General features: G+C 36.3%; 1 protein-coding gene across 2 annotated transcripts in view; it reads right to left on the bottom strand.

The window, feature by feature from the left end:
• The window catches only part of abcc8 (ATP-binding cassette, sub-family C (CFTR/MRP), member 8), an 82,338-nt gene extending 67,359 nt beyond the window's left edge, over positions 1–14,979 (bottom strand). The window contains exons 1-6 of one of the 2 annotated variants that reach the window (XM_051099731.1): positions 14,417–14,979; positions 10,800–10,962; positions 8,457–8,598; positions 6,784–6,905; positions 5,367–5,533; positions 3,910–4,152 (exon numbers count right to left, since the gene is read on the bottom strand). In XM_051099731.1, coding sequence (XP_050955688.1) covers positions 3,910–4,152; positions 5,367–5,533; positions 6,784–6,905; positions 8,457–8,598; positions 10,800–10,962; positions 14,417–14,440 — 861 coding nt within the window. In that variant the 5' untranslated portion in view covers positions 14,441–14,979. Of the gene's footprint in view, positions 1–3,909; positions 4,153–5,366; positions 5,534–6,783; positions 6,906–8,456; positions 8,599–10,782; positions 10,963–14,416 lie in introns of those variants that run through there. The other variant, XM_051099732.1, reaches the window with a different exon arrangement.
• Between the last annotated feature and the right edge of the window lie 494 nt (positions 14,980–15,473).

Below are 15,473 nucleotides of genomic sequence, written 5' to 3' on the forward strand. Positions count from 1 at the left end.
ATAATTTTAGGCTTGGTGCAGAAGAGAATTCTTTAAAAAACATTACAAATCTTACTGTTTGAAAACTTTTGACCGGTAGAGTATCTTTCGATGTAATTATTTTCATAATGACTTTGTTGTTTTTGAAATATGATTAAAGAGTGAGCTGGTCACAACACACAAGAAATTGCCTTATACCTGCAAATGACAGTAAATCACAGTATTGCGTTGCTGCCTACATCTAGGAACTATCTTTTCTATAGAGACATTATGACTTAAAATGCTATTTAGGTAGGCAGCTTTCTAGCTTTTGGAACAGAGCTTTTATCTTCTCTTTACTGAACAGCTACTTAGGGATACAGGTGTCACATTTTCTCTCTTATGTCTTATGGTTATGAAGATTAATGACTAAGAAATTCAAACAAACACACAAACTTTTTTATTTGCATAAAAGACGTTTGTTTTTTGTTTGCACATTTTACATTCTGAACATTTTCGAATAATTCATTTACGCAGACATGAGAAATTAGGAAATGTGTTTGCATTTTGTTATGCTAATATGTATTTGAAAACAGCACGAATGCATAATTACAGTGCTGGTATGAATTGCTCTATGCATTTCAAATAGCTTTTAGCTGTATCAGTGGATTTGTTTTCTAACAGGCAAGCACTGCTGTAATTTTCATCCATGCATTTTTATTTGAAATTTAAATAACAAACACAAAACTCAGAATATCATCAGCTCTGTCCCTGTCATTTTTCGAAACCGAACACTGGAGCTAAAAACGTGAGGTTATTGTGACCTGAAAACACCTTGGCATAATAAAATAAGCTCAATGTTGGAAGAAATAGTAATTAATATGTAATTTGAATTATAGTGTATTTAAAATGTGACATTTTGTGTTAATATATTTGTGTTTATACCCAGCTGACAAAAATATGTTCTAAAAACATTATTTCTGAACATTCTATAAATTTTCAAAATGTCCGGTTTTTACATGAATGTTAAGAGAACATTCTGTTTTTAGAATGTATCATTTTTATAATCATGGAAATGTTATTTTTGAATTCTCTTTGAACATGAAACAAATAGTAACATTTTTTTTGAAAGTTTAACAAATGTCCAACTAAAGCATTTCAGAAAAAAAAAAAAAAAAAAAAAAAAAAAATTATTAATAACTTTTTGTTAAGAACTTTGCCAGATCATTCAGAGAATGTTCGCTGTTACCTGGAAAAGATATTTCCTTACAGCCAATGTGAAACCTTTTTTACAAGCTGTTTTACCTCTACGTTGCTGTGTTTCTGTCAATAAGTGAAGAAAAATGTATGGCAGGGATTGATTTTATCATTTTGGAATTGATTAGATGGGCGTTGCACACCAGAATGGATCCGGATGAGATACTAATCCTGAACTATTGCACTAGAGGATGGAATCAATCATATGTAGCATTTATTACAGCCATTACTAATGGAGTTCATCATATGAGACGTGACCGATGTCACGCTGCACTCGTGCCGCACGTGAAAACCGTCACGTTATGAACTCTCACAGTGTCCCTTTACCTGGAGCTGAGCGCACAAACACGTAACTGCACACGTCATATGCTCTTTATTCTAATGAGAACAGAGACGCAGAAGTCCTTCACCCTACTGAGGGTCAAAAGGTCACTGCATTCACAGAGCAAAAGGAACATCTTGTGTCTTTCAGTGCTTTGAGGATATACGTTATAGACATGAAATTTAAGTGGCATTTCACATCTGTCTTCCTTTGGTTTGTGACGTACGTGACTTTTGACATCATCATCAACATCATCAAAGAGAGAGCTGCCATCCCCAAATCCAAGGGGAACAGATAAGTAGATGTTTTTGTGTGGACATCATTTAAACAGACAAATTAGATGAAATGAGACTTTGGATGAAATAGAATGTTAGGTTCTGGTTTTTAGCACTTCCATACTTTTGTAGACCAAAATACAGAAACAAGTTAGCATGTTAGCCATTTCCAATTCCGGTATTAGCACTTCCCTATTTATGTAGGCCAAAACATGGACACAAATTAGCAAGTTAGCACTTTCAACTCCGGTTTTAGCACTTCTATATTTTTGTAGGGCAAAACCTGGAAACGAGTTAACGTGTTAGTACCTTAGTTTCCAGTTTAAGCACTTCCATACTTTTACAGACTAAAACATAGCAAGTTAGCACTTTCAAATCCGGTTTTAGCAATTTCATCCTTAACAGCTGGTTCCAATTTTAGCACTTCTATATTTTTCCTGGAAACTACTGAGCATGTTAGCACTTCCAGTTACAATTTAGCACTTCCATACATTTGTAGACCAAAACATGGAAAGAAGCTAGCATCTTAGCCACTCCTGGTTCCGGAATTACCAGTTCCTGAATATTGTATGCCAAAACCCAGAAACAAGTTAGCAACGCTGCTGAAAAAAAACAAAACAGCTAAAACCAGGCTAGGCTGGATGGCTGGTCTTAGCAGGTTTAAGCTGGAAGTAGCTGGTTTTTGCTGGTCTCCTAGCCTGGCTAGGCTGGACATATTGATTTTAGCTTGTTGATCCAGCTGGTCTCCCAGCCTGACCAGCTCAGACCAGCCTGGAAGTGGCCAAAACCTATCTAAAACCAGCCTGCTGACCAGCTAAGACCAGCCTGGATGATCAACTAAAACCAGCCAACCTTAGACCGGTTTTAGCTGTTTTTTTCAGCAGGGAAGTTAGCATTTTCAACTCAGGATTTACAGTAACAATTCTATATTTTTGTAGGCCAAAACCTGGAAACGACTTCTTTACTTTTACAGACCAAAACATGGAAAGAAGTTAGCATTTTAGCCAACTCTTGTTCTAGTATTAACACTTCTGTATTTATGTAGGCCAAAGTCCAGAAACAAGTTAGCACTTCCGTTTCCAGGTTACCACTTTCATCCTTAACAGCTGGTTCTAATTTTAGCACTTCTATGTTTTTTAGAAACAAAACCTGGAAACTATTGAGTATGTTAGCACTTCCAGTTACAGTTTTAACACTTCCATACATTTGTGGACCAAAACATGGAAAGAAGCTAGCATCTTAGTCACTCCCAGTTCCGGAATTACCAATTCCTGATTATTGTATGCCAAAACCCAGAAACAAGTTAGCAACCCTGCTGAAAAACAAACAAACAAACAAAAAAAACAGCTAAAACCAGCCTAGGCTGGTTGGCTGGTCTTAGCTGGTTTAAGCTGGAAGTAGCTGGTTTTTGCTGGTCTCCCAGCCTGACCAGCCTGGAAGTGGCCAAAACCCATCTAAAACCAGCCTGCTGACCAGCTATGACCAACTAAAACCAGCCAACCTTAGAGTGGTTTTAGCTGTTTTTTCAGCAGGGAAGTGTATTTATGTAGGCCAAACCCGGAAACAAGTTAGCAAGTTAGCACTTTCAATTCCGGGTTTAGCACTTTTATATTTTTGTAGGCCAAAACCAGGAAACAAGTTAGCATGTTAGCACTTCCGTTTCCAGGTTAACACTTTCATCCTTAACAGCTTGTTTGGATTTTAGCACTTTGAAACTATGTTAGCACTTCCAGTTACAGTTTTAACACTTCCACACATTTGTAGACCAAAACATGGAAAGAAGCTAGCATCTTAGCCACTTCCGGTTCCAGTATTAGCAATTACTGATTTATACAGGCCAAAACCCAGAAACAAGATAGCAAGTTAGCATTTTTTAGCAGTTGTGTATTTTTGTAGGCCAAATCCTGGAAAGAAGTTAGCATACGTTTAGTTTTTAACTTCTGCTGATTCTATTTAGGCTTCAAACTCCATAAAAGTCCTTTTTGACTCATTGTTTGTTGTCTGCACTGCACTGAGAAAGAAAATAAGGGGATTTACCCAAAATAGTATTAATAAACAGTAAGATATAATAAAAAACATATGACAGACACAACATACCTTCTGGGCTTCAAAGGCCTCGCGGAGCTTCAGGTAGTTAGTTAGAGCTCTCATTGCGATTGGTAGCTTGCCAATGACCTTCAGATCGATGGGGCGTCTGTGTGCTGCAGTGATAAAGGTGTTCATCCACCAGTATGTGCTTTTGGACAGCAGGTTCACAAACGGCTGCAGGAACCGAACTCCCAGGTCCTGTAAATCCTCTGGGGGCTTCACTTCAGTGGGGTGTGCAAAACACATATAGCGCTGTAGAAAAAAAAAAAAGAAAAGACTGTCATAAAAAATCTATATTTCTAAACTCAACTTTGAAGAACAGAATTTAAAAACAATGAATTTCCTCTCATAAATCTCACAACATCAGATGGTTTAATGACAAAATACAAAGGCAAACTATTTCTAGACTGTGAAACTTAATGGCTTCAGGCATTCTATAAATATTCTAGAAAGTTTAATTTAGTAAGTGAAGAGTTTAATTAACTAATTATTCCGAGCATGCTTCATATCTAACTAGTTCACATTGTTACATAAGTAAATTTGTTTGCTCAAAAATGTTTATATTATATTATATTATATTATATTATATTCAGCTACAAAATATTTCAAATAATGTTTCAAAGAAAAATATTCCAATCATTTTAATATTATATTACTAATAATCTAATTATGCATGCTAAAATAAAAACTCAAAATATATAGTTTTTTAATCACACAGAAAAATGTGCATCTTTAAGAAAACACAGACATTTAAATCATAAAACCAACTAATATGCTTCACACATGCATATGCAAACAGTGTAATGAATCCAAGTGCAGAGTTTTAATTAATTTTTCTTTTTCATTTCAATAACTGTTCTATGATAGCTCAAAATTAGTATAGAGATATTGCACATAAACATCCTGTGGTGGAACATGTGATCCATTTTATGTCAATTCATAAAATCATAATAGCTCTCTGCATCACAGCACTGCAATTATTATGAGATGCATTGCTATAATTAAACCAGTCATATTTACGTCCACACAACCTCAGTCTAATGGCTTTAGATAGCTTTGAAAATGGTGCACAAGTGGCAGTGACCAGTCATTTTTAGGTGCTCATAAGCAGTCATTTCCATTTACTTTTACTGCATGGAAAAGAGCAGCTTGGACATTCTACTGAATATCTCCTTTCATGTTTTGCAGAGAAGAAACATCATCAGGATCTAAAACAACATGTGGGAGAAAATATACTCTGTATTCAGAAAGATCAGAAGTTTGGAATCCAGACTAAAGATTCGATCAAATTCAGAACATCCTGAATTCCCTGCAGTCTGTCAGCAGACGTGATACGAATTTTGTATTTTGAGACTGCAATATATAACAAGACAATTACAGCCAGAGGCTGAAGAATAAAAGAAATCAAAATGGAGAATGGAGAATCAGTGGCCAGGAATACAAATCACAAAAACACAATAATTTACCCTCCTCAGGATGACGTTGATTTCCACGGCCAACAGCAGGCCATATAGCAGGGTCAGTAAGCCTGTGATCCCGAAGCGCAGCTGTCTCAGCCCGATGCCGTGCTCTGTGTACTTGGCAAACTTGATCGTTTTAGAGACAAACGCCAGAACCCAGTAAATGAGCAAAGCTGTGAAAGAAAAATAAATACAATGATATATAACATCAAATTCTCTACACACGTTTGTATTAAAGGCATCAGTCTCTGCAGGTTTTGCACAGCAGGCGAAACTCTAAAATGGCCTCTCACTCCAGATGTTCAGAGATAGGATGATAAATACGGTTAGAGTCTCTTTAAAACGTCCTCCCGTCCTCAAAAATATTTCAGATGAGAAATGTGATTACAGGGCTGTGACTTCAATCTCTAGTCTGATTTGAGGTCATTGTAACAAACAATTTTATTCTGGAAATGAAACTGTAGTTGAAAAATAGCATTGCGCCATCAAGGGTCATTAGTCTGTAGCACTGCAATGCAGTCATTTTTTAGAAATATGGGAACTGTACGAATGTAGCCAAAGCAATTCAATTATTATTTCAAAAGACGCATACTTATTATTTAAATTGCTGTAATTCCCATATTGGGAATAATGATGTTTTACATCACTCTTTAGAAAGTGATTTCAACATGCAATAACAGAAAACTAAGTTCTTAAAGGGATAGTTCACCCAAAAATGAAAATCATTCCATGATTTACTCACCCACAAGTCATTCTAGGTGTATGCGACTTTTTTCTTTCAGACGAATAGAATTAGAGTTATATTAAAAAAAAGGTCCTGGCTCTTTTAAGCATTATAATGGAAGTGAATGGCTGTTGAGATTTTGAAGCCCAATAAAGTGCATCCACCCATCATAAAAAGTGCTCCACATGGCTCTGGTGGGTTAATAAAGGCCTCCTGAAGCAAACTGATGCATTTTTTAAAAAAAATATCAATATTTAAAGTTAACGCATACACACTGTGTACATGCACCCAGACCAGTGGGCAGACATTTTTTATTCTTGTATAAAAAGTAATCTCTAGCTTCCGCTGGAATAGAGAATTCAGTTTATACATTTTAAAATATGGATTTGTTTTTTACACTAATGCATTGATTCACTTCAGAAGGCCTTTATTAACCCCCCGGAGCCATCCTGGAGCACTTTTTATGATGGATGAATGCACTTTATTTTGCTTCAAAATCTTGACAGCCATTCACTTCCATTATAATGCTTAAAAGAGCCAGGACTTTTTTTTAATATAACTCAGATTGTATTTGTGTGAAAGAAGAAAGTCATATACACCTACGTTGGCTTGAAGGTGAGTAAATCATGGTGAGTAATATTCATTTTTGAGTGAACTATTTCTTTAATAAGCAAAAGACACTTTAAAGTCAAAACGCACTCATCAGTAGTTTGGGGAAGTTGGAGGTCTCTATGTTGTGGTAGTAGATGATTGATGTGATGGCAGCCATGAAGGCCAAACATGATGGCATATAAAGGTGCAAGTGGACCGACTGATTAAACCTGAGAAAGAGACAGAAAGAAACTATATTAGACATGGAACAACAATTCTGGATAAAAAATTGTATTAAATAATTAAATAAGAAAGAATGGAATTTATTTTCCATTATTTTCAAGATTATAATTTATACATAATTAATGAATATTAATTAGATACTTTTACTTCACATGGGCACATTAAATTGATCAAAAGTGAGAGCAAAAACATTTATAATGTAACAAAAGTACTCTCCAACATTCCATCTTCAACAGTGATAATAATAATAAATGTTTTTGCAAGGATGCTGAAAATTTACTTTGCATCACAGGAATGAATTGCCTTTTACAATATATTTGCATAGAAAACAGTTATTTTAACTTATTTTAAATGTAATATTAATGTAATATTTTACAGTACTACTACAGTGTTTTATTGTATGTCTGACTGTATTTATATGGGGCCTTCTTTCTGTGTGTGTCTATATTTTTTTATTTTATTTTATTTTTATTTTTTTTTTCAGCATTTTTGTGTATTTGAACCCTTTTCCAACAATCAACAATGACTGTATGATTTTGAGATCCATCTTTTTACACCGGGGACAACTGAGGGACTCATATGCAACTATTACAGAAGGTTCAAACACTAACTGATGCTTCAGAAGGAAAAATTACGCATTAAGAGCCGAGGGTCAAAACCTTTTGAATTTGAAGATCATGATTAATGTAGCTTATTTTGTCTTTCAGGAAACATGTAAGTATCTCTTGTAGCTTCTGAAGGGCAGTACTACATGAAAAAAAAAAAAGATATTTAGGCAAAGTAAGAAAAACGTACACATCTGCATTTTGTTCAAAAGTTTTCACCCCCTGGCTTTTAACGCATCGTTTTTCCTTCTGGAGCATCACTGAGCGTTTGAGCCTTTGGTAATAGTTGCATATGAGTCCCTCAGTTGTCCTCAGTATGAAAAGATGGATCTCAAAATCATACAGTCATTGTTGGAAAGGGTTCAAATACACAAAAATCCTGAAAAACCAAAGAATTTGTGGGACCTGAAGGATTTTTCTGAAAAACAGCAGGAAGTTTAACTGTTCAGGACAAACAAGGCATCACTAAACAAACAAACAAACAACCCACATCTGTGGATCATTCAAGTAACAACACAGTATTAAGAATCAAGTGTATGTAAACTTTTTTCATTTTTATAAATTCAACTATTATTTTCTCTTTTGTACCATATGTAAACGTCTTTTATGTGAAATATCTTATTCAGATCAGTACTAAATAAAAAATAAAATGCATTTTGTATGATCCATTTTATTTTGGTAAAATAATTAACATTTTGCGAAATCTGCAAGGTGTATGCACATTTTTGACTTATATATATATATGACTATATATATATATACACACACACACACACACATACACACAGTATATTGTTAAGACAAAAAATCCTAATAAAATATATCATAATTTATTTTATAGGGTTAAATATGCCCTAGGCAGGTTCTTAACAGGTTTCATGGGGTTTCACACAGACTGACAGACAGACAGATAAATCGATGCATAAATCTCACCCGTCGGATACAATGCCTTCGGCTATTTCGCAGACGATGATGAAGAGCAGGATGAAGGTGAGGATCCAGCGGAGGTTGTGTCCAGGGAAGTGCAGCCAAGTGCTGTGATGGATGTGCACCTTGGAGCTCTGACTCCCCCAACCTACAGTATAGTGATTAAAAATTACATCGCTTGCAGCAACATAATTCTTTCTGACAGGAAGTCATGTAAACTATCCTTGAGGAATAAATTGTTTGTCCATATATCATCATCCTTAATAAAAAAGCATCACATATAGACATTAGGCAGGTGTTTTTATTCAAACTAAGAAATTGTAACTTGTTATATGGGCAAACATAAAATGTTTAAATGAAAAAAAAGTGTCTCAAAATGTATGTCCTTTCCAGGGTGTTGTAATAACACTGGGACAGATTTTGCTCTTGATATCCTAAAGAACCGGATATTAGGGATATAAAGATGCTGATTCAAAACAAACAGCAACATGTATTGCATATTAAAACTGATGTAGGCATTTTATGCATTCTATTCCCTACAAAAATGTCCATTTGAGATGGGATTTGAAAGCATGAGAGTAGGTTGGTTCAGGTTAGTTCACTGTGACATTAGTGGGATTATTTACCGGTGCTCTGACTCTTCTGGTATGGCGAATCGAATGGTGTTCTTCCTGTAACTGGACTCTCTGACAGTTTGATGGCTTCAGCTGTACATTCCACCACTAAGGTCACATTGGTTTGTCTAAAATAAAAATCTTTCCCACAGTGGCTTGACGAACTCCTATCCTGGCCTCCCTGTGTGGTTCACCAAACCATATTTGTGGCAAATGCCTACTTGAGCGCAGATCAATTATGCAGTGTTTATCTTCGTAATGAATGAGCCAAATGTTCAAAAATGAATTTCAAAGAGCTCATTAATCATTTCCTGTCTGTTTCTCTGATCTTTTCACAAACAAAACACCAATATAAATGATGCAGTACACCTTCAAAAGTAAGTATACAGAAACCTGCATATCATGTCTATCTAATCTATCTATCTATCTATCTATCTATCTATCTATCTATCTATCTGTCTGTCTATCTATCCATCCATCCACCTGTCCATCTATCCATCTACCCTTCCGTATGTCTATCCACTCTTCTATCTGTGAACATCTGTCTATCCAACCATCTGTCCATCTATCTATTTGTCTGTGTCCATCTGTCTATCCACCGTCTGTCCATCCATCTGTCTGTCTATTCAATTGTCTATCCATCCATCCATCCATCCATCCATCCATCTAGCCACAGATGAATCTATCTGTCTGTATGTCTATCCAGCTGTCTATCCACCTGTCTTTCTGTCTATCCATCCAACTGTCTAGCTGCAGGTCAATCTATCTGCCCATCTGTCTATCCACCTGTCTGTCTGTCTATACTATCTATCTATCTATCTATCTGGACGTCTGTCTACTCATCCGTCTATTCACCTGTCTGTCTGTCTATCCAACTGTCTGTCTATCTGCCTGTCTATCCATCCATCCATCCATCCATCCATCCATCCATCCGTCTGTCTATCTATTCATCCATCCTTCAATCTGTCTATCCAACTGTCTGTCTATCTGCCTATCTATCCATCCATCTGTCTATCCACCTGTCTATCCTGTCTATCTTCTTGTCCATCCGTCTGTTTGTCTGTTTATCCAACTGTCTATCCATTCATCTGTCTATCCACATGTCTATCTATCCATGTATCCCTCCGCCGGTCTATCTGTGTCCATTTGTCTATCTGCCTGTCTGTCTATCCATCCATCCATCTGCCCGTCTGTCTATCTATCTATCTATCTATCTATCTATCTATCTATCTATCTATCTATCTAACTAACTATCTAGATAGCTATCTAGCTAGCTATTTAACTGTCTATCTGCCAGTCTATCTATCATTCTATCCATCATCCGTCTTTCTGTCTGACTGTCTATCCCTCCACTCTCTACCATCCGTCTGTCCGTTTGTCTATCAGAGATAGACGAAATAGAAAAATACACAGACAGATGGATGGATAGACAGATAGTGTCTCCTTCCTATCCTTCCTGTCTATCTCTCTATCTGTGTTTCCACTATCTGTCTATCTGCCTATCTGTCTGTGTATCTATCTAGTTCGTCTATATCTGTCTGTCTATACACCTGCCCGTCTATGTATCTATCTAGTCCGTTTGCCTATCCATCCATCCTTCATCTACCTGTCTATCTTTCCATCTATCATAACTCAACTTACAGTTCATAGTAAACTCACAGCGTGTTCAGTCACTCCAGCCATTTAGTATTGTGACACAAGCGTGCACTAGTTCTCACCTGTCTTTGACACTCACCGATGAAGAGGATAGGAAAAGTGATGAAAAGCAGGAAGACATGCGGCACCACCGTGAGGGCGTCCAGGAAGCAGCCGTTGTTGAGGACACCAGCATCCACGTTGTACGCGGCCGAGTTGTTGTCGTTGCCGCAGAACGCCAAGGACATGGTGGTATCGGGTCTCTGAGGTGTTCCGGTAGAAGGAAGACCCAAACAGGAGGAAAAAAGAGGACAAGAAAGGGGTAAAAAGCTAGAAGAGATCCTCTCAGAGCATAATTTGTCCACAGAGGAGCGTTACATCCTTGCTGTAGGTGGAGGATATCAGCAGAAGTGAATCACTGCACAGGTAGAGCACAAGAGCGGCTCCGCTTCTGCATGGGATGAGCACATCCAAACAGATTCTCTCCGACAGGGGGACGCCTGCATCGGATTCCACCGGCAAAGCCACAGCTCACGGGCATGCTTTTAATAAATGCTTCAGCTTAATGCCATCAAAAACCAAAAAGCATCTCCGTTCGTGCGCAAACACACGCATGTGTGCTCGGGATGCGATCTGGCCGTGCTGCGGTGATCAAGAGCTCAGAGTTGACCTTGTGGGAGGATAGCTGTATGGCGGAGTGTGTGCATGAGAGTGTGATGAGGGGAAAGAGAAGGAGGGAGAGAGAGACAGCATGATGGAAGACAGAGAGAGAGGAGCAGGAGGGAGGGGGGAGACAGCAGGAGAGGAGAGAATTGCATTGCGGGCGGCATTGAAAAACCAGCACGCACGTCACAGTGTGGTACACGCCTGGCATGAGACATCAAACATATTCATGAGCGGTGAACTGACTCACAGTAAACAAAGATTGATCTGGTTGGAGTGTCAGGAAATTCAAAAGCCAAAGCAAACTTACAGTAGCTGAAGGACGAAAGGCTTTGTAACGAGGTCACACAGAAATAGTGGTTTACTAATATAGGTTGTTTAATGATGATGATATCTAGAAAACAGTGTGGCTAATAAAGTGTTAATATATACCAGTTTAAGGAGAATAAATTAAATTCATATTATAAATATTTACTCAAAATTAAAATTTGGAACAGAAATTGTATTATCTATCCACCTTTTTTCTTCAATGCAGAAGTAAGCCTGTAAGCAATTTATGATAATACATTAAAATAATATGGCAAGACACACCAATTTGCAATATCAAGCAGCAAAATGAGCTGTTCTGTACAGCTAAAAATAGCTGGACATGGATGAGACCGAAAGCCAGACCTATAAAATTTACAAATGGCCACGCCCATTCTTATGGGAAGAAAAGGTGGATAATCTTTCAGCAGATTTTGGAACCTACAAAACAAACAAAAACAACAACAAAAAAACCCAATAAGAATAAAGCAAAACAAAATAAAAACAAAACCAAAACAGAAAAACTAACAAAACAATTGAAACAACAAAAACTGACAAATGAAAACAAATAAAAAAAGAGAAGAACAAAACACACCAAAAATTAAAACAAAACAGAAATAGAAAAACAACAAAAAAGCAAATAAAAACAAAAAATAAAAAATAAAAAAACTAAAAAACAAACACAAAACAAATGAGACCAAATAAAAGTAAAAGACAAGTGAAAATAAAACAAAAATCAAAAACAAACAAAAACAAAAAACAGAGAGAAATTAAAATTAAAATAAACAAGTAAATTAAAAAAATCAAAACCAGAAAAAACAAACAAATACAAACAAAAATACAAAAAATAAAAAATGATGAAAAGAAAAAATAGAAAAGCAAAAACAGAGTTGTTTAATTTATATCAGACTATAAGACTATCACTACTACTAACCAAACTATTAGAAAACAAAACAAATGAGACCAAATAAAAGGGAAATAAAATAAAACAAAAACAGAAAATAAATCAAACCAAAAACTAATGAAAACAAAACAAAACAAAACAGGATTATTACAAAAAAAAAAAAAAAAAAAAAACAGACAGAAAACGAATGAAAAACAGAACACAACAAATACAAAAGAACTGGTGAAAACAAAAAAAATAAAAAAAATAAAAAAATGAAACGAAACAGAAATGCAAACAAAAACAGAGATGTTCAATTTATATCAGATTAGACTATCAGACTATCACTACTACTAACCAAACTACTACAAAACCAAACACAAAACAAATGAGACCAAATAAAAGAAAATGAAACAAAAACAAACAAACAAAAAAAACAAAAAAACAAATGAAAATGAAAACGTACAAAAAATGAAAAAACAAAAATAGACAGAAAACCTAATCAAAAACAGACAAAGCAAAAAAAAAAAAAAAAAAAAAAAAAAAAAAAAAAAAAGAAAATGGTGAAAACAAAACAGAAAAGGCAAACAAAACAGAGTTGTTCAATTTATATTGGATCGGCCTTTCAGACTATCACTACTACTACTCTACATACATATGGGCTGTTTTATTTTAAACTGGCTAAAATTACAAATATAAAGCTATGTCAGAATTTCTGTCTCAACCAAAGGGGGCACTTTGAAGAATTACACCTTTCTGTGTCTAGACAGGCTACCTGACCCATGCTGATACTAGATCTAGAGTGTATACGAACTGCAATCCATTCTTATTTTTCTCCAAAACTAAAACAACCGAGCGTGCTGTGATAACCTTTTGACGAAGTGGTGAGAAGATAAGGTTGATGTATCACTCAGAGGTGTTAAGGAAGGTACAGACAGGTGTGGTGTGTTATAGATGTGCTATTTCAGAAAGGCAAAGTGCAAATTCACTCTCCTGCCTTCCAGTAGAAACACGTGCATGCAAGCACGTCACAGTCCATTAAGAGAATGAATAAGGTGAGCATCTGCAACCTGATTGAATGATCTAGGAGCAGCAGATGAAGCAGAGCAACACTGCCACTTTATCACACTGTAATTCAATTCACCTCAAAAAGCATTTCCAGAAGATTAAATGAGTAGCATGACCCTATAATCTGCACTACACTGCAGGTCAGATCAAAAGAGGGCCTAGAGATGTATCATTTCAGTCAATATATAATGTATTGTATGTATTGTATTGTGTTGTAGTTCTAGTTCCCATCAAGTGTTCTTTAATAATCGCCAAGATTGAAGCTCCTTGTCAGCAAATCTCTTTGTAGAGCTTTGTAGACCTTATGCAAACACAACAAAAGAGAAATGATTTCTGTGGAACGCTGGCTGTAGTATATCGATTTTTTGATCTTTTGGGCTTCACCCCATTGAAACAAGAGAATCCGTTCCAAAACAACCGCGCATGCGCAGCATCTCCGTTCACTGAATTCTATCGCATCTTGTCACAACCCTCTTAAAAAAGCGTTAAAATGATAACGACGTCGAAATTTACAACAAAACGACATTAGCTTCACGTGTTTGTTATAGGAAACGCTTCCCAAAAAGTTAAATCATCTTTCTTTGATGCAGCTGCGAGTGTTGTATTGGAAAACGCGCATATGGTTTTCCTAACAACTTCCTCACAGGAAAATCGAGTCGAAACGCAAAAAAATATATATAAATATACACAATTACATACATAACGTAATGTTTGAAGGTTAATTCAAGGCTAACTTGCAGGTAACAGTCTACTATCATAAACTAATAGTTTATTAATTAAAATAGAAATTAGCATACCGGTCTGTAGCGTGTGATCATCATCCTGAAATTCCAGTTGTTCCCAAAACCGCGACCTCATAAGATGATTCTCAGTCCAGTCCAGAGACTTCGCCGTTCAAAATAAGCGCCTAACTCACACGGGAATAGGTTAAGAATAAAACATAACTGACATTTCTCCGTGTCTTTGCCATAGGGTCCGAGTTTCTCCTCGGAGGAACTAACCAAGGTGCTGAAAGGAGCCGTTACAGAATCCGACAGTTTCAAATTCCCAAACATCGATTTGAAAGTTGGTCGAGGAATCCAGTTCATCCAGTTGTCACGTACACAAGCGCGACATGAGCGATCAATCACTGACGCAACAGAACAACGCGACTACGGCCAATCAATCACACAATAAAAAAATACCGTAACCGATATGCCACTGCTATTGGTTTTACAGCGTTTAATGATGAACAAAGAGCATGATTTTATAATACAGTTTCCAATAAATGTAATCACTTTGGTTGGAATACATATTGTGTCGAGGATGAGATTAAAAGGACCTAAAATACTGCCTTCCTACATGAAAGTGACCCACTAATCATTCGCTGAGCGTATATGGGCCAAATTCGACAGGTGCTGAAGATACTGCTTGTGAAAACTAGCCAATCAGGACGTCAGCTGAGAATATCGTCATCACAGCACAACATACCGCCTCCTGTCTCAAAACAAAGAGCTCAACTGATACACCATATCAGAAATCATACAAACAGAAAACATACACATGTTAATGTTAACACATTTGTGTTGCTTAGCAAACAACAACAAATATGGGGCCTAAAAAGTAAATTATGTATTTCTAAATCACAAATGCTTGATTTATAACTGATCATGTGAATAATTGCATTTGCTAAAGGCCTATACACTACATATCTGAAAATTGCTAGGTCTGCTAAGGAATGTCACGTGTAAAAATAAATGTAATAAAAGTGACAGAAATAGGCTATAGCAATAAGATTAGCCTGATAAGATTTTAAATAAGGACTGGTGTATCTCACATCCACGTATGTGGGAGAAGAAAAAGGTTTCATTTAAA

The sequence above is a fragment of the Labeo rohita genome, chromosome 25 (assembly GCF_022985175.1).
Source record: "Labeo rohita strain BAU-BD-2019 chromosome 25, IGBB_LRoh.1.0, whole genome shotgun sequence".
NCBI classification, from domain to species: Eukaryota; Metazoa; Chordata; class Actinopteri; order Cypriniformes; family Cyprinidae; genus Labeo; species Labeo rohita.